The 20259-nt window shown below is 43.0% G+C and overlaps 1 protein-coding gene across 1 annotated transcript; it reads left to right on the forward strand.

The window, feature by feature from the left end:
* Positions 1-1533: 1533 nt before the first annotated feature.
* Positions 1534-8464, forward strand: ASB12 (ankyrin repeat and SOCS box containing 12). The gene is made up of 3 exons (XM_036305482.1): positions 1534-1670; positions 6975-7824; positions 8224-8464. The coding sequence occupies exons 2-3, from the start codon at positions 7029-7031 to the stop codon at positions 8355-8357; spliced, it is 930 nt and encodes a 309-aa protein (XP_036161375.1). The 5' UTR covers positions 1534-1670; positions 6975-7028; the 3' UTR covers positions 8358-8464.
* The last annotated feature ends 11795 nt before the right edge of the window (positions 8465-20259 follow it).

The raw sequence follows: 20259 nt of genomic DNA on the forward strand, positions 1-20259 counted from the left end.
GTTACTGTGTTTTCTGAGGTCTTAAGGGTGAGCGAAGATGAGATCAACAGTTAACCTCAGGAGTGCATAGATGCAGATATAGGCTTAGTAGTAAAAAGGACTAACTGAGATGTGTAATAATGAGATGTGCTGCTTCTGGGTGAAGAGAGTACCCTAATATTGGAAGCATTTAAACAGAAGTCATTGAACATTTCTCATAAATGTGAAAAATCCCTTTCTAATTAGAATTTATGTTTAGATTCTAATACCAAAGTAGTCATGTGAAATAGGGCTGCTAGTGCTTTATCCCAAAACTTCTCTGGTCCCTCACTGGCTTTTCATTTTCCCTGACTGGAACCTTCTCTTCCCTGGTGATTAGAAAGGAAAGAGGACTCTGATGTCTTGGGACAAGTGTTCTGTATAGACTGGCATCTCTTTGCAGGAAAAGTCAAGGTATTACTGTTTTTGGTGGCATTTAGGGACACGGAACTTTGCAATAATCCCCTGGGCTAATTGGGGAATTAAAATGAACACAAGGTAACTATAAGCAACTTTTAATTCTGGCATTTTTGTAGTATGTGAAATATAATTGTTTCTATGTATGTTTGTGTTAATAAACTACAAACTCTTTCAGGAACTCCATATCCTACTTTTATTTATATTCTTCCTGCATCTAGAACCTTACACATAGTGGTTGCTTGATAGTTTCTCAATTGAGTTTCTCAGCTTGACCAGATTATCTGTGGTGTAGTCTATATACCAAATACTAGGCTGACTTTTCCTCCCAGATAAAAGCAGAAGCTGGCTCCCAGTTTCTTTTTGGGTCACACCTAATATAGATAATGTGACTATTTCTAAAGGTATCTCCTTACTACTTCATTTAAAGTCAACCAAGGAGATAAACTGATACTATTAAGAGCAGAGCTTTTACAAAGTTCCCAGTTCTGGACACATTCATCTGGTTAGATGCCTTAAGTGTGAGAAGAGTGGGAAGGCTGTGGGCATTTTCTTCAGGCTGAGCCTGGAGTGTTAGTGGACTGAGAGGTCTTTGTAAATTATCAGGACCTTATTAAACTTCAGAAAACTTTACTAATACAAATTTCAGTATGGAAATCTCTCCATTCCTCCTCTCTCTTGGGAGTGAAGGTGGGGGTACGGGGAGGGAAAGGGGATGTGTTGATGGACCTTCAAAAAGTAAAAGGAAATACAGCAAGGCTAAGTTAGGGAGAGAAAAGAGATCCCTACACAGAGGAAGGTCTGGCCCAAAGGAAGGAAGCTCAGGGGTCTAGCCGTGTAGCCCACTTGAATGGTGGGAAAGGGATACACAGGGAAACACTAGGGGCCTGAGCCCTGGCCTCACCAGGCACCTGTCTATCTGTCAGTCAGTCCTTCCAGGACTTCCCTGTGGATGCCCCCACCTCCTCTGGCTGGGATCACTCCCAGAATGACACTAGTAAGATAACACGGCCCTGGGGGGTGGAGGGCAGCCTAAAATTAGCACCCTGGACCTAGTCAGCCCAGGGGCTAACACCTAGCCTTCAGGCAGTGTTAACAGTGGGAACTGAGAGTCTGTCCTGACCCAGCTTTGGGGCAGTAGGGGCTCCCCAAGGAGGGACCACCAGGGTCCAGTGCTTCGCATAGAGGCAAGAGCGGTGGCAACTGTGGGCAGTGCAGTTTCAGGCAGAAGCCCGGTAAGTACCTGGAACCTAGGATCCCACAACACTTCCATGGATTAGTGAACCTGCAGGCTCATGGGTTGTTCCTACTGGGTCTGGTTTCTGGGGGTACTTGGGAGTTCTATAGGGAACCCTGCCTGCAGAGGGAACCAGGGATACAATGATGCTACCTGCTGTGTCTGCCCTAAGGGGATGTGTTGCCTAAGCTTTGGGGTACAAATAGACCTACTTCTTAGATAAATTGCCCTTGTACAACTCAGGAAGTTTTTCTATTTGTCTTTATGTCCTTGTGTGGTATTTGTGAGTCTGTGTGGAAATGCAGCAGGGTGATCTCAGGGCAGAAGGGCAGACAGAGCTCCTCAGGATGTGGGGAGGAAGATGAGTCTTAAAAATAGTCTAATAGTGCCCGGGGGATTCCTCTAGGGCCCACAGAAACTAGCCACTCTCCATTATGAGCTCTTAAACTGGAATAATATACTTTCAAGAGGGCCTTAGAATTTAAAGGATCCAAAACATAGATGGGACAAACAATTACCTTTTATCCCCCAAATCTCCAACTAGAAATTTACCATTTCTTTCAAGGATGAATGTGGGCAGCAAATGGCAATAGTATTACTAATTCATGTAACTTGGTCATGAGAAAAAGTGAAGACATTTCATATTACAGTTATGTAGGGTCTCCCCAAGGAGGGACCACCAGGGCCCAGTGCTTTGCATAGAGGCAAGAGCAGTGGCAACTGTGGCAGATTTCTGGAATTTTCATTTATGCTTATCACCAATATAGAAATTATTAGATCTTGTTATTTAATGTGTTTATAAGGAACATTTATTACTATATCGTGCAGTTTTAAAAATATTTTAATAGCTGTATTTCAATATAATTTGTTTCCTTTAATCCTATGTATTGTATTTTATATATTAAAATTCATTCTGAAATGGGACCAGAGATTTAACCAGATTTCCACAGAGGCCAATAACATACACACACACACACATACACACACACACACACACACACACACACACACACACACACACACACTTGAAATCCCTGGCACTTTGGAGATCAGGAAGGAAATCCTTGTATAGAAAGATCACATAATAACATTGATTAATAAAACACAACAAGGTGAGGTTAAACAAGCAGAGTAGTTAAAGTTTGTTATCCCATCTATTAAGGCACAATTTACTCAAGTGCTCAAGCTAGCTGGGAGCCATGGCTTGATTTCCTTCTAGAGCAGTGGTTCTCAACCTTCTGGCCCTTTAAATACAGTTGCTCATGTTGTGACCCAACCATAAAGTTATTTTCGTTGCTACTTCATAACTGTAATGTTGCTACTGTTATGAATCGTAATGTAAATATCTGATATGCAGGATGGTCTTAGGCGACCCCTGTGAAAGGGTCGTTCAACCGCCAAAGGGGTCGCAACCCACAGGTTGAGAACTGCTGCTCTAGAGGCTCATTAGATAGACCCTGCTGTGGGCTCATGATATGACCTTGGTGAGAGCTTCAAATTTTCCTCCACACTCCCTGCCTTCTCCATCTCCCTGAACACAACTCCTGCCCCACCTCCAGAATATTAAGAAGGACATCCTTTCTGTCTGTCAGAAAAAAATGATTTGTAAAGAAACATTCCATGAATGAAGTCCCTGGAATTCAGCATAGCCCTCAAAGCTTAGGATTCTGGGAACTGCAATATGAATCTGCTTGTGGCAAGGGAGAGAGTCATGTGTTCATTTTTCCAAGTTGCAATAGAAAAACATGATGGGGAGTAGGGAAGCCTGTATTCTATTTCTGGCTCTGGTATTGCCTTGTTGTAAGGCATCTGGCAAACCCCTTATCTTTTCAGGTCTCAGTTTCCTCCACCCACAAAATGGGGATAATACAGTATTTCCTCTTCCACTGTGGTGAAATAAGTTTGAAAATCACAAGATTATAGGTATATTCTGGGTATTTTGCTAATTAAATAATTGACAATGTCATCCATATGACCTTGGGGAAAAATATCTGCTCTCCTATGAGCCTTGGTTTTCTCATCTGTAGATTTAACAATTTTAATTAAATGATTTATTAGGTGCATTACAGCTCTGAAATTATGGGACTTCAGGTAGGGACCAATAGTCATAGAAGACTGAAGTGATAACAACATCACAGTAAAAATACTGAGTACTACATTCAAGTGCTATTCTAAACACTTAATATGTATTAATTCATTTATTCCTAACAATAACCCTCTAAGGCAGGTACTACTATCGTCCCCTTTATACAGATTAAGAAATGGGAACAGGAAGATTAAGTGATCTGCCTTAGGTCACACAGCTACTAAGTGGTGGATCTGGGATTAAAGCAGAATGTCAGACCATGTTTTACCACTACATTATATGGCCTTTCAATTGGCAATGGGAGCAAAAGAGACCCATATAGAAGGAGTTATAATGCAGTGTGATGACTTCTATAGTGGTATAAAAGCACAGACTCTGAAGAAACTAATCCATCAGAAAAAAATGCATGTGACGGAAGAAAACATATTTATGGAGATCCATCATTTCTCTTCTCTTATCACTGAATCCTGAGGTATAAGTAGAGGATTGGTAGAAAGTAAGGCTGGAGATGTGGGTCAAGAATTTCCCATAAGGGACCTCTGAGCCAGGCTAAGGCATCCAGGCTAATAAGATGTATATCTTTAAGGAATCATTTTAGCCACAATGTGGAGAAAATATTGAAATGTGAAACTAGCTAGGACAGTGATGGCGAACCTTTTGAGCTCGGCGTGTCAGCATTTTGAAAAACCCTAACTTAACTCTGGTGCTGTGTCACATATAGAAATATTTTGATATTTGCAACCATAGTAAAACAAAGATGTATATTTTTGATATTTATTTTATATATGTAAATGTCATTAAACAAAGAAAAATCAACCAAAAAATGAGTTTGCGTGTCACCTCTGACACGCGTGTCATAGGTTCGCCATCACTGCGCTAAGAGATTACTATACAATTGAGGCAAAAGATGATTAGGGCCTAAACAAAATACTGGCAATGGGGATGGGCCTGACAGCAGTGGACTATAGATGTCTCTAGGAAGTTAAATCCACAGGAATTGATAACCAATTGGATGGGAGTGGGACAATGAGATAAAAGGACTGAAATGAGTCTTGGGTTTTTGGTTTGGTTGACCAGATGGATGTAAGGAACTGAGATATGGAACAAGTTTTGTGGTAGTGGTGTGATACTGCTGACTTCGAAGTGCCTGAAGAAATTCAGTGAATAAATATACTGGCCATACTTTTTGCCAAAGAGAGAGTTTAGAGTGATAGACTTGAAACCATCAGAATAAATGTGAGAGCTACAACTATGGGGCTGGAAAGAAGAGGATTAAGGAGAGAAATAGGGAAACATAACTATCAGGGGAGAAATGAGGGGAGAAAATCAGGAAAGTGTGCTTACCAGGAAGCCAAGAGAAGACTATGTAGGAGGAAGTGGTCAGTGAGGAAAGATGTCCCAGAAAAGTCTGAGAAGGAAAGATCTGAGAAGCAGTCAGTAGATTTAACCACAGGGTGACTTTTTAAAGAGAACTATCTCAGTATGTGATTGAGGGTAGATGGTATCTGATTGAAGATTGTAGAGAAGGGAATGAGAGGTGGGAAAGTAGACAGTAGATAACTCTTTGGATATGTGGATGAAGAATAAAAAGGAAGGAAAGTATCTAGTTGGGAAAAATGACCATATAAGTATTTTGTTTTGTTTCCTAAGATGGTTGAGGGGGAGGAGCCAGTGAGGAGGTTGAAGGTGCAAAGAGAGGAAGTTCATCTTCAAAGACCTAACATATTGTAGCTCTCTTCATCTTAACAGAATCATGAGGCAGGGACAATCATTTCCATCTTGTAGATAAGTACCAAAGAAGGGAAGAGTCCTTCCCAAGGTTACTCAGCTAGGAAATGGGGGTGCTAAGTTTCCAGCTTAGGTCTGCCTGATTTCTAAAATTCTCTTCTTATAATTTCACCCTGAAATAAATAAATAATAAGACCATGTATGAAGTTGATGCTTGTGAGTAGGAAAGGTTCTAAAGTTGAGGGAAACCTCACCCACCTGGGAGACCCCACCAACCCACCTAGATTTTTTTGAGGTGTGTACTTGAGGTCCCAGGCTAAAAAAGTGGGGTGGAAGTGGATAGTAAATAAAAGGAAGTGTGTGTCCCTGAGACCATGGCTACAGGTTATGGGAGAGTAGGGAGACTCAGGTTCTGAAAAAACTATCATATTCTGATGACATTACAAATGGAGTTGGGTGACTTTGACTTTGGAACACTAGAAACAAGATTGTTAAGGTCAAAGAGTTAGTTTGAGTCAGTTATTGTGCCATGAGTGATTTCATAAGGTCTGGAGATAATATAGAGAGATGAGCTGAGGGTTGAGGCAGGGCTCTAGGCTAGGTGGGGCACAGACTATGGGAAAAGGCTTGACACAGAGGTATGGGGAAGCCATGGACTTCAAGAAGGTGCTGACAATCAAAGGGACTCCTGGATTGAAGTGGTCCTGGGGCAGAATCCAGTTGTCACCAGAGAAGAGGACTTGCCCTGGAAACTTCAACTATTTCCTGCCATCCCTTTGTCTTAATTTTACTTGAAGTGTACTCTTTGTAATGCCACCTCTTTATTTAATCATTAAATGTTACTCTCCATCTATTTCCTAAGTAACTTTGTTGTCTGAAGCATGGGGCATGAGTCTGGGGGACTGTGAAGAGGTTGACCTTTATCTACAAGGCTAAGGGATAGAATTTATATAAGAATGCTCAGGGATGAGAGCTTACATCACAAAGCACCATTCTGTTGGCCTAGCAACTGCCAGAACTAGGCCACATCTTTAGTTCCCACATATTAAACTAAAGAAGATGCATCTACCAAATTATCAGCCATGATGTGTATTCTACTGGAAATGGAGGAATACAAGATGAATACAGGGGTTCTCAACCTAGAGTTTACACAGTAATGAAGCCCATATAGGTGAAAATGTGGTGAGAAAGTTCATAGTTGAAGTCTACTTATGAGCCTTTGGAAACCCTGAGCAGAGGAGGAGATTAGGGAGGGCTTCCCAGAAGTAGGAATTTGAAGGGCAGGCAGAACAGCAAAGGCAAAGACACCAAGCTGTGAAAATATGTCATCTGTTTTGGCAGCCATCTCCATGGCCTGAAATAGGATAGAGTAGGTATTATAAGCAGGGGACCCATAAGTGAAGAGCCTGACGGTGAAGGGTGAGGGGCAAGGGCTGGTATCCAGGCTTTTGATGGGGATTGTCAGTCTCCTGTTTTTGGCACCCACAGATCTGGCATATTCTCCTCTTCATAATGAGAATGGTTCTGCTCTAATAAGCCAACATGAACTTCATGGACATCAGCAAAATCTTCTCCCTCTTGCAGCCTGACAAGGAAGAAGAGGACACAAACACAGGGGAGAAGCAGGCTCTCCGTGAAGCAGTACACAGAAATGACTCCTATACCTTGGACCAGCTTTTGCGGCAAGAGTGTTACAAACGTTTCATCAATAGTAGGAGTGGCTGGGGTGTTCCTGGGACACCCCTGCGCTTGGCTGCTGCTTATGGCCACCTTAATTGTTTGCAGGTACTCCTGGCCCATGGTGCTGACGTTGATAGCTTGGATATCAAGGCACAGACACCACTTTTTACCGCTGTCAGCCATGGCCATCTGGATTGCGTGCGTGAGCTTTTGGAAGCTGGAGCCTGTCCTAGTGGAAGTGTCTACAACAACTGCTCTCCCATACTCACAGCCGCACGTGATGGTGCTGTTGGCATCCTGCAGGAGCTCCTAGGCCATGGTGCAGATCCAAATGTCAAGGTTAAACTACCAGTCTGGGTGTCAAACATAACTTCATTTTCTGGTCCCCTTTTTTTGGCTGCAGTCTATGGGCACCTTGACTGTTTCCGCCTGCTTTTGCTCTATGGGGCAGATCCTAACTACAATTGTACCGACCAGTACCTATTAGCTCGTGTCCCACAGCCACGCACCCTCCTTGAAATCTGCCTCCACCATAATTGTGATCCCGAGTACATTCAGCTGTTAATTGATTTTGGTGCTAACATATACCTTCCATCTGTCCCACTGGACCTGGACAGGAAAAATGATAAAGGCACCATCTTACTGCTACAGGCCCGAGGTGAGTGTCAAGCAGACCAGTCCTATAGGGGTCCTGGTATGAAGGTCTCAGGGCCCCAAATTATCCCCAAGCCAACCCTTCTGAGATGAATTGCAGAAAACACCATCTTCCTCCTCTACTGGAGCCCCAGTGTAGAAGAGGTTACATATTCCTTATTAGGGTCAAGATCACTAAGATAAGGTAGAAAGATAGAAGTAGCTTGGTATCGTGTTTTGGCACTGCCCTCTCTAGTCCTCAGTGTGTCCCTATTGGTGCTGTACATTGAAAGGAGGGTGGGGGACATTTCTTAAAAGGAAGAGAACATTTAGGGCTACAGGAGCAAGGGCAGTGTGAATGTAGCCTTGGGTGGGAGAATTGCCCTGAGGATTGCTTCTCATGACCTGTTTCTCTTTGCTGCAGCCACTCCACGAACACTACTATCGCAGGCCCGTATAGTTATCCGCAGAGCTTTCTGCCAGGCCAACAAGCCACAAGCCATTGACCAGCTGGATATTCCCCCTGTTTTGATTAGCTACCTCAAACACCAATTGTAATCTTGCAACCTACCCAGAAACCCATGATATCTCCAAAATATCTCGAGGACCCAGATAACTGAAGAGCACTACAGCTCCTCCCACTCATTTGGAGCTGCTTTCCTGTATTATCCTCCACAATAAAATAACTTACAAAATAAATTCTGGTGTCTGTTGTGTGTGTGTAGAGGGGGTTGTTTATTGGGGGTAGTGGTCTGGTTGGCCATGAGGAAGGATGGTAATGGTCTGGCATTTGACAGGCAGGAGTTCTGACCAGTGTAAGATAAAAAGTGAAAACTAACTCAATGGCCCACACTTGCCCACCAACATTCTCGAGAGAATTTGGAGTTGTGTTGTTCTAGTAGCAAAGTCCTGAAGAATTAAACTAGGTGGAAGGGTAGCATAAGCTTGCTCAGCCCTGTACCTGACTCCATTTCTCTGGCTGCTGCAAGACACCTTTTTAGGTGCTGTCACCCAATTCCCTATTATTTTGAGTCAGTGACCAAGGAGCCCCACATTCATTAACCTTAAATAATTGGCTGCATTCCCACTAGTCCAATTTATAATCAAGATCAAACTGGGAAAATAAACTACCAAGTATTTATGACAGAATGTAATGCAGAAAAGAAACTGGTTACATAGCTGATAGGCAGAGAATCTGAGCAGAATGGGAAGGTAACCAAGACATTAGTGGAACCAGGAGCCCAAAACCATCCCTAAGCTGGAGGGGTGAGGGGGAAAGTATGTCCAGAGTCCAGGGACAGGGGTCACCTGATGGAAAGTGGAATCAAAAGCCTGTCCACAGGTGCTAGAACCATTGAAAAGAGATGTTGCTCAAACCACAGGAAAGGAAGAAATACCTTCTCCTTTCCCCCATTCTTGCCCTTTAATCTGCCTCAAGTGTCTCTCTCATTGGGGGAAACTGGAAGTGAACTAATATGAGAGCCTGGGAAACATAGCCCACAGGGTTTAGCCCCTTGAAATATAAGGCAGATTAGGGGAAGATGAGCAGTGAAGGAACAGTGGAAGGAGATAGTGTGATCTGGGTCAGTAGCTGGGGTCACACAGCAGAATTGGAAGTATAATGACAGTCAGAGCCATAGATTATACACAGCAGACACCACCAGAAGCAAAAAGGCTAAATACCCTGGCTTCTCCATTTTTCCTACCCTCCCACCAGTGTTCCCATTGGTTGTACCCAGCCAGAAGATGATTGATGAGGGATTCTGGAAATCACTGTCAGTCCCCTATGATGTGGAGAAAAGCAGGGGAAGGAGGAAAACATATCCAACACAGATAACTATGCAAATTCAAATCCAAGCAGCTTCATTTTGCTAACTCTTTATCCTTCTACAGTACCTTCTTATATTTCTCCTGCATGATACCTGCATGGAGATGTGAATGTGCAGTGAAAGAGACACAATATGAAGGAATGAAGGAGGAGAGCCCAGATCATCTGTACTTTGGGAAACACTATAAATGTTCAGAGCTTTTCATGGGAGCTGCCTTGACAGCCTCCCCCCACTCCCCGCATCATGATCTATCACTGGGGAAGGGAGGCAGGGAATGGGGGCTTGAACTGACTTGCGTCTCCTACCTCTTACCTCCTCCACTCTCCCTAGTTCCTAGTGCCTGAGAGACTTTAGGAAGGAAGGCAAGAGAACTGGACATCTATCTCCAAGGTCTTGCCACACTCAACTTCCACACTTTCATTCTTATGTATTTTGGAGAGCAGTGCAATTGTTTATCACCAAGGAGCAAGAGAACTGGAGGACTGGGCTGTAAGCATAGACAAAGGGCTTCAGGGCAGACATCCCCATCTATCTTCTTACAGGTGAGTTCTCCTGGCTTTGTCCTTCCCATTCAAGGCCCTTGGGGATTAGGAGTCAAACTCACCAACCCCATCTGCTCTAGGCCCCTGTGAAAGTGTACCTTTCAAATGGGCCTGGCCAGGGTAGCCTCCCCTGTGGTATCTGGGACACATTCTCTGGTTGACCCATGAAAGCATGTGGAATTTCAGAAGACTTGCACTTGAGGAAAATGTAAGAGCATACCAAATTCTAGACAGAGAGGGAGAGCTGAAATTCTTAGCCCCATTTCCCAAACGAGCAGAATGAGACCCTGACTAAGTTAAGTGCCCATGTTATTAGCTATTATATTTCCAGTTGCCTGTGCTGCTGGTGGGCAGAGACAACTTCAAGGCCTGGTGTCTTAGTCCCTTCCACTCCCCAGGTCTAACCATTCCCATCCAGACAACAGGCCAGGGGGTGGAAAGGATCATCTCAAATTCTGATGATGAATCCTCTGAGACAATCTTCCTTAGGAGGTGTGAGGAGGAGGCAGAGGTGATGTCACTGTTCCTGGAGTAAAATCTCTCCCTTGGCCTTTACTCTCTTATTAGCATTGATACCAGATGATAACCTAGTCTCTCCCTCACAGCTCCTACCACATTCACCAGCTTCTGAAAAAGAAAAATCTTAACCTTTTCAGGTGAGCAAGGCCCCTTCTCTCCCTCCTTCTCTCCATCTCTCCCTGTCCCCTTTTGACCTCTCTCTCCTTCCTTCCTTCTTCCCTCCCTGTTTCTTCCCTTTCTCCCTCCCTTCCTTCCTGGCATTGCCATGAGCCTGAGGCTGGCTCTGCTCTTCACATGCCACTGATCAGTCTGTATTATCCCTTGCAATGGCAAAATTATTTTCCTTTATTCAGAAAGGGAACCCCTAAAGACTAGATCCAAAGTGCAAAATAGTCTATTGGACTTCAGAAACCAGAGAAATACCCTTCATCTGCTATCTTGAGGGAAAGTAAGATGGAAGAGGTGGTATTTGGTCTGGCATTGAATGGTGGAAGGGTTTTAAACAGTACAGAAGAAAGAAAATGTACCAATGGAGAGAACTCTTTGGGAAAGAGTTCTACAGTTTGCTCTATAGTGAGCAAAGACATAGAAGTGGGAAAAAGCAGGGCAGTTGGATAACCAGTTAAGGTTGGTGTGAGTTCAATGATTTTGAACAATAATAGGCCATGGACTAGACTGGAGAAGGCCCTAAATACCCTGGTTTTTTTGGACTTGAAAAGTTCAGTTCTTCAGTGGGGTATGCACAGTAATAGGAAATTACTTGCTGAATGCACAGAAAATGCATTGTCTGATTTCCCAGGCCAGATATGGCAGCATTACATTTTTTAAAAATTAGGTATAATTGGCATATAACATTATACTAGTACAACATAATGATTCTATATTTATATATATTGTTAAATGATCACAATAAGTCTAGTTAACATACGGCACCATACATAGTTCAATTTTTTTTGTGTGTGATAAGAACTTTTAAGATCTTTACTCTTAGCAAATTTCAAATATGCAATACAGGAGGAGGAGAAAATGGCGACCAGCAGGAAGGTAGGGAGGAGAGAGTGTGAGAGGGCAAGGAAGTGACAGAGGAGTGTGTGGACGTGTGTAGTGTGTGTGTATGTGCTAGGGACAGTTAGATTCTGCAGGTCTTCTAAGGGGCTGCTAAACTGGGCAGGCTTAGGCGGCGGAGTCCCGCTCCCTGCACGGACACTCCTGGGAGGCCAGCGCAGGCAGGGCGACCATGCCATCTTGGGAAACAGAGCTGCTTGAGACTAGGAACCTGGCCTTAGCACCACCCAGTCTGATCTCAGTCGCATACCAGGATCCTACAGCCACTGGGGACAGAGACCTGTGACCACAGCTACAGACCTGCGGACACCAAAAGTTCAGAAATCCCCGCAGCAGATCCATGAGTAACAGAGCCCATCCCCCCTTCCCGCAGGCTTGTGGGCAGCGCCAGAGTAACTAACTGATAGACCCACCCCTTTCCGGGGCCTCAGCGCTCCAGGAATTTTAGCCTGGAAGTGCGAGAGCACCTGGGAAATGATCCCGCATAGGACCGGCTTCGGAGCCCTGGGCTGGCGGCAATCCCGCGAACACCAGGATCTGGTCCTGATCTCACTGCCTGCTCCAGGAGCCCTGGGCTGGGAGCAACCGAACGAACACTGGGAATTTGTCCCCTGTAGCACAGGCCCAGGGACCCGATTCTCTGGGCAGGAGGCAGCACCAAGCACCAGTAACTTGACAGTGTTTCTTATCACCTGCACCTGAGATCCTGACTCCCTGTGCATTCATACTAAGAGCCAGTGACTCCAATTCCTGGTGCAATGGCACACAGGGACCCTGGTTCTCAAGGCAAGGTCGCACGAAGCAACAGAGACACTGATACTGGATTCTTGGGGAACTCTGACTCCTGGTGCACGCTAGGGGGCTCTGATTTTCAACACGCTCCAGGGGGGTCTCTGTTCCAGCAAGGTGCAGGCAGCGTCCCTGTTTCTAAGGGCGCGTAAGAGGCCACATTGAGCGCTGACAACGCTGACTCTGAACGAGCCTGGTTCCCACCAACCCACAACAACCACACGTCTTAGTGTCAGAGCTCTTCAGTGACACTAGGGTGGTGGGAGGCTCCCACTGCACACGGCCCAGGCCCACACAACTCGACGTTTGAACCATCGGGAGATAATCAGAATGAAGAGACGAAACAACACCCAGAGGAAAGACAATGAGGAGTTGCCAAGAAAGGAAATTAATGAAGTTGAAGCATGCAACATGACAGAAAAAGAATTCAGAATAATGGTTGTACAATTCACTCACCAGATGGATGAGAAAATCAACAACCTATGCAAGAATCAGGAAGAAATGAAAACTGATATAGCTACAATCAAAAACACCATGGAAAGTTTCAACAGCAGACTAGAAGAAGCAGAGGACCGAATTAGTGAATTAGAAGATAAGGCAGAGAAACAAGCTCAATCTGAACAGCAACTGGAGAAAAAAATTAAAAAGCAGGAGGAGAGCCTAAGGGAGCTGCGGGAAAACATGAAACGAAGTAACATACGCATAATAGGGCTGCAAGAAGGACAAGAAGAGCAACAAGGATTAGAAAATCTATTTGAAGAAATAATGTCAGAAAACTTCCCAGATATGGGGAAGAAAAAAGTTACACAAGTACAGAGAGTCCCAGGCAAGATGAACCCCAAAAGACCCACACCAAGACACGTCATAATAACGATGGCAAATGTACAAGACAAAGAGAGAATCTGAAAGGCTGCAAGAGAGAAACAGAGAGTTACCTACAAAGGATCCCCCATCAGATTATCAAATGATTTCTCAACAGAAACACATCAGGCCAGAAAAGAATGGACAGAAATTTACAAAGTGTTGCAAAGCAAAGGACTGAATCCAAGAATACTCTATCCCGCAAGGCTATCATTCAAACTTGAAGGGGAAATAAGAAGCTTCACAGACAAAAAAAAAGGCTAAGGGAGTTTATCACCACCAAGCCAGCAATGCAAGAAATGCTAAAGGGACTGGTGTAAAAAGAAGAACTAAAAAGCCCAGAAAGAAAACAGCCACAAAAAAATAGAAATGGCTACAAACAAGTACCTTTCAATAATAACTTTAAAAGTAAATTGACTAAATGGTCCAATCAAAAGACATCGAGTGGCTGAATGAATAAAAAAACATGACCCATATATTTGCTGTCTACAAGAGACCCACCTCATTAGAAGGGACTCACACAGACTGAAAGTGAAGGGATGGAAAAATATCTTTCAGGCAAATGGAAATGAAAAAAAAGCTGGGGTAGCAATACTTATATCGGACAAAATAGACCTCAAAGTGAAGGCCATAACAAGAGATAAAGAAGGCCACTTCATAATACTAAAGGGATCAATACAACAAGAGGATATAACCCTGATAAACATATATGCACCCAATGCAGGAGCACCCACATACATAAGAAAACTCCTGGAAGGTATCAGGGGAGAGATCGACAACAATACAATCACAGTAGGGGACTTTAATACACCACTGACATCACTGGACAAATCCGCTAGACAAAAACTCAGCAAAGAAACAGCAACCCTAAATGACTCACTAGATCAGATGGACTTAATTGACATCTTCAGAACACTTCACAACAAAGCCACAAAATATACGTTCTTCTCAAGTGCTCATGGGACATCTTCAAAAACAGACCACATATTGGGTCACAAACAAAGTCTCTCAAAATTCAAGAAGATTGAAATCTACCAAGCATCTTCTCAGACCACAATGGCATAAAATTAGAAATAAGCTACAATAAAATCAACTCAAATTACTCAAACACCTGGAAGCTGAATAGCATGTTATTAAATATTGATTAGGTTACCAATGAGATCAAAGAAGAAATTCGAAACATCCTGGAAACTAATGACAATGAAAACACAACAATCCAAAACCTTTGGGGCACAATGAAAGCAGTCCTCAGAGGGAAGTTTATAGCTCTACAAGCCTATCTCAACAAACAAGAAAAAATGGTAGTAAATCATCTAAATCTACAGCTCAAATAATTAGAAAGAGAGCAACAAGAAAAGCCCAGAGTGAGCAGAAGGAAGGAGATAATAAAGATTAGAGCAGAAATAAATGACATAGAGACGAAAAAAACAATACAGAAAAGCAATGAAACCAAGAGCTGGTTCTTTGAAAGGATAAACAAGATTGACAAACCTCTAGACAGGCTCACTAAGAAGCAAAGAGAGAGCACCCAAATAAACAAAATCAGAAACGATAGAGGCAAAATAACAACAGACCCCACAGAAATACAAATGATTGTTAATAAATACTATGGACAACTCTACTCCAACAAACTAGAAAACCAGGAGGAAATGGACATATTCCTAGAAAAATACAACATTCCAAAACTTAATCAGGAAGAAGCTAAAAATCTCAATAGGCCAATAACTATGGAAGAAATTGAAGCAGTCATCAAAAAGCTTCCAGCAAACAAAAGCCCAGGACTAGACGGCTTCACAGGGGAGTTTTACAAAACATTCAAGGAAGAACTAAATCCTATCCTCCTCAGACTACTACAAAAAATCCAAGAGGAAGGAACACTTCCAAGCTCATTCTATGAAGCCAGTATCACCCTAATACCAATACCAGGTAAAGACAACACAATGACTAAGTAAGAAAGAAGGAGAAGGGGAAGATGGCGGCGGTATAGGCAGACGCGTCCCAGGTCGTGTCCCTGAGCAAATGGAGTGAGCAGCTGAAACTAGTAACATCCACCCCGAATTGGCGAAATTCCTCAGCTGGCGAGACGGTTTGCAGCCGGGAAGAGCAGAACTCCCCTGGAAAGGTAAAAAAAACCAGGGATTTGGGCAGGAAAGTTTGCCAGACCTCTGAGCCCAGAGAGTCGGAGGGAGACCGCGTGGCAGACAGCCGTGTCCCTTGGGACAGGCACAGCCCCTAACGGGGGAAAGGAGAACCGCGGGATTCCTGGCGTCGCCGGGGGAATTGCGAGCTGGGTTCTGTGATCACGGAGGACTGAGCCTAAAGGGGGCAGCCTGAAGAGCTGACCAGACCATGCAGTCCCGGTAAGAGAAGAAGCTTACAGAAACCAAGCCTTCCCCGTTTCCGCGGCCGGCGTTTGTTTGTTTGTTTTCACTGAATCCTGTTCATGGGACATTTCGGATACAGACACTCACCTGTGCTGAAGAGAGGGAGAGTGTGCGGAGGAGTGGAATCTGGGGAGAGACTGAGGAGAGAAGGGGGGCCGGGAGAGGTGGCAGCGAATTGAGTGCTGAGACACCCCTGAGCCCAGGACTGAGGCAGCCATTCTCTCCGGAGAGTGAGACTCCTCCCCCCAGCCCCCAGGCAAGGAGCACAGCCACACCCAGATTCCACCCTGTAGGAGATCAAGGATTAAAATAACCTGATCAGTCCCTGGGAGTTAACAGGGTCTGGCCTATAGAGGGATTTTCAATCCCAGCAACAACACAGCACTGGTAACTCTTACGCAGCCAGCTCTGGGCAGTGAACTTCCACTGGACAGAGAGGCCCTATAGCCTCAGAGGCCAACCCCAGAACACTGCCACCCAGAGGCTGACCCACAAACTGACTCTTTGCTAAACACAAAATAAGGCAGTCTGGGAAACAAATGCGGCTTGCTTTAAAATAAGGACTGTGGTTTACAACACAGAGGAACAGGGTATCGCAGGGAAACTCAACACTCTCCTGAATACCTGGCAGGTCTAAGGCGAGCCACACTGAAGAATAGAAGAACCGAAGGACCTTCACTACTGCAATATTTTTTTTTCTTTTTTCACCTTTTAACTAAGAAACCAATTTTTTTTTCTTTTTTTTTTCTTCTTCTTCTTTTTTTTTTCCTCTTCTTTTTTCCATCACCTGATTTTACCCTTTTAATTACTACCTTCTTATTTTTAACCAGCATTATTACTGCTACCATTTTACCATTTTTTTTTAAAGTGCCATTTTATTTTCTCTTTATTTTATTTTGGGATTAGTGTTCTCCATTCTATTTTCATCATTATATTATTGGTTGTCTCTAGTTTGCATTCATCTCCAGGGAGCTGTTGCTGGAATTTGTTGGGATTAATGGCTGTTTTATAGGAGTATTCTCCTCATATAAAAAAGTCTCTTCCCCTCTTCCACTTCATTCTCTCTTTTCGCTCTTTTTTTTTCTTTTCTTTTCTTTTCTTTTCTCGCTTTTATTTTCCCCCCTCCTTTTTCCCAATTTCATTTTTGCACTCCTTTTTTTGGTCCCTAATTTTCTTTTCTTTTTTCTCTTTTCTCTTTTTCTCTTCCTTCTTCCTTATCCCCTAATTCTCTTAATTCAGGTGGTCACCTTTATTTGGGGTTATTAATATCGTGAATATATTTGTGTATAGTGCCTGGTACGTGGTGCCTTGTTGTGTTGTATTTTGTGCCTTTAAATCAACGCAGCAGATCCAAGCAACAGCAACCTCCTGAGCACCACACCCTCTGCTAAGGAACAGCAGCTGTACGTGAAACCTTGCCCCACCAGCCAGAAGAGCCACCACAGCTGTGAACAGCACCCACCAGAGGAGCTGCTGCCAACTGAAGAGCAGCTGCTACCGCAACCGCCCGAAGAGCAACCACAGACCAAGGAGTCACTGCCACCAAGGGAGCAGCCACTGAACAACTCAACGTCTAGATATGTCAGCGAGATCAAACATGGGTAGACAAAGAAACCCCCAAAGGAAAGAGAAGGAGGACTCTCCAGAAAAGCAGCTAAGTAATACAGAGGCATGCAAGATGACAGAAAAAGAATTCAGAATAAGGGTCCTAGAGTGCATAAACCGGATGGAGGAAAAAATCGACAACCTCTCCAAGAAGCAAGAAGAAACAGATGAAAAAATCGATAACATATGGAAGAAGCTAGAAGAAACAGATGAAAAAATCAACAACTTAAGTAAGACCCAAGAAGAAATGAAGAGTGATATAGCTGCAATGAAAAACTCCATTGAAAGTATCAACAGTAGACTAGGAGAAGCGGAGGACCGAATTAGTGATTTAGAAGACAAGGAAGCAAAACACACCCAAAACGTACTGCAATTGGAGAAAAAAATGAAAAGACAGGAGGAGAGCCTAAGGGAGCTTTGGGACAACATGAAACGAAACAACATACGAATAATAGGGGTACCAGAACAACAGAAGGATGAACAAGGATTAGTAAACCTATTAGAAGAAATAATATCAGAAAACTTCCCTGAGGTGGGGAAGAAAAAAGTCACACAAGCCCAGAGAGTCCCAAACAAGGTGAACCCAAAAAGACCCACACCAAGACACATCATAATTACCATGGCAAATATTCAGGACAAAGAGAGAATCTTACAGGCTGCAAGAGAGAGACGGAAAGTAACATACAAGGGATCTCCCATTAGACTGTCAAATGATTTCTCAACAGAAACACATCAGGCCAGAAAAGAATGGACGGAAATTTACAAAGTGATGCAAAGCAAAGGACTGAATCCAAGAATACTCTATCCAGCAAGGCTATCATTCAAACTTGAAGGGGAAATGAGAAGCTTCACAGACAAAAAAAGGCTAAGGGAGTTTATCACCACCAAGCCAGCAATGTAAGGAATGCTAAAGGGACTGGTATAAAAATAAGAAATAAAAAGCTCAGAAAGAAAACAGCCACACAAAAACAGAAATGCCTACAAACAAGTACCTTTCAATAATAACTTTAAACGTAAACGGACTAAATGCTCCAAACAAAAGACATCGAGTGGCTGAATGGATAAAAAAACATGACCCATACATCTGCTGTCTACAAGAAACCCACCTCATTAGAAGGGACTCACACAGTCTGAAAGTGAAAGGATGGAAAAATATCTTTCAGGCAAATGGAAAGGAAAAGAAAGCTGGGGTAGCAATACTTATATCGGACAAAATAGACCTCAAAGTGAAGGCCATAACAAGAGATAAGGAAGGCCACTTCATAATACTAAAGGGATCAATACAACAAGAAGATATAACCCTGGTAAACATATATGCACCCAATGCAGGAGCACCCAAATTCATAAAAAAACTCCTGGAAGATATCAAAGGAGAGATCGACAACAATACAATCATAGTAGGGGACTTTAATACACCACTGACAGCACTGGATAAGTCCTCTAGACAAATAATCAGCAAAGATACAGCAATCCTAAATGACTCACTAGATCAGATGGACTTAATAGACATCTTCAGAACACTTCACCCCAAAGCCAGGGAATATACATTCTACTCAAATGCTCATAGGACATATTCAAAAATAGACCATATATTGGGTCACAAGCAAAGTATCCCCAAATTCAAGAAAATTGAAATCATAAAAAGCGTCTTCGCAGACCACGATGGCATAATATTAGAAATAAACTACAATAAAAACAACCCAAAATACTCAAACACCTGGAAGCTGAATAGCATGCTATTAAATATTGATTGGGTTACCAATGAAATCAAAGAAGAAATTCGAAACATCCTGGAAACTAATGACAATGAAAACACAACAATCCAAAACCTATGGGACACAATGAAAGCAGTCCTGAGAGGGAAGTTTATAGCTCTACAGGCCTATCTCAAAAAACAAGAAAAAATGGTAGTAAATCATCTAACTCTACAACTCAAAGAATTAGAAAGAGAGCAACAGGAAAACCCCAGAGTGAGCAGAAGGAAGGAGATAATAAAGATTAGAGCAGAAATAAATGACATAGAGACCAAAAAAACAATACAGAAAATCAATGAAACCAAGAGCTGGTTCTTTGAAAGGATAAACAAGATTGACAAACCTCTAGCCAGACTCACCAAGAAGCAAAGAGAGAGGACCCAAATAAACAAAATCAGAAACGATAGAGGCGAAATAACAACAGACCCCACAGAAATACAAATGATTGTTAAAAAATACTATGGACAGCTCTACTCCAACAAACTAGACAACCTGGAGGAAATGGAAAAATTCCTAGAAAAATACAACATTCCAAAACTCAATCAGGAAGAATCTAAAAATCTCAACAGGCCAATAACTATGGAAGAAATTGAAGCAGTCATCAAAAAGCTTCCAGCAAACAAAAGCCCAGGACCAGACGGCTTCACAGGGGAGTTTTACCAAACATTCAAGGAAGAACTAAAACCTATCCTCCTCAGACTACTACAAAAAATTCAAGAGGAAGGAACACTTCCAAGCTCATTCTATGAAGCCAGCATCACCCTAATACCAAAACCAGGTAAAGACAACACAATGAAAGAGAATTACAGGCCAATATCCCTCATGAACATAGATGCCAAAATCCTCCACAAAATCTTAGCAAATCGGATCCAGCAGTACATCAGAAAGATCATACACCATGACCAAGTAGGATTTATCCCAGGGATGCAAGGATGGTACAATATCCGCAAATCAATAAACGTGATACATCACATAAACAAATTGAAAGAAAAAAACCACATGGTCATATCAATTGATGCAGAAAAAGCATTTGACAAAATTCAACACCCCTTTTTGATAAAAGCTCTCAGCAAGGTGGGAGTAGAAGGATCATACCTCAACATAATAAAAGC

Source organism: Myotis myotis, unplaced genomic scaffold (assembly GCF_014108235.1).
Source record: "Myotis myotis isolate mMyoMyo1 unplaced genomic scaffold, mMyoMyo1.p scaffold_m19_p_4, whole genome shotgun sequence".
NCBI classification, from domain to species: domain Eukaryota; kingdom Metazoa; phylum Chordata; class Mammalia; order Chiroptera; family Vespertilionidae; genus Myotis; species Myotis myotis.

Bases quoted from the DNA above. Each gene is read 5' to 3' on its own strand.
- ASB12 (XM_036305482.1), top strand. From the start codon at position 7,029: ATGAACTTCATGGACATCAGCAAAATCTTCTCCCTCTTGCAGCCTGAC. The intron at 7,825-8,223 runs GTGAGTGTCAAG...TCTTTGCTGCAG, and splicing joins CTTACTGCTACAGGCCCGAG to CCACTCCACGAACACTACTA.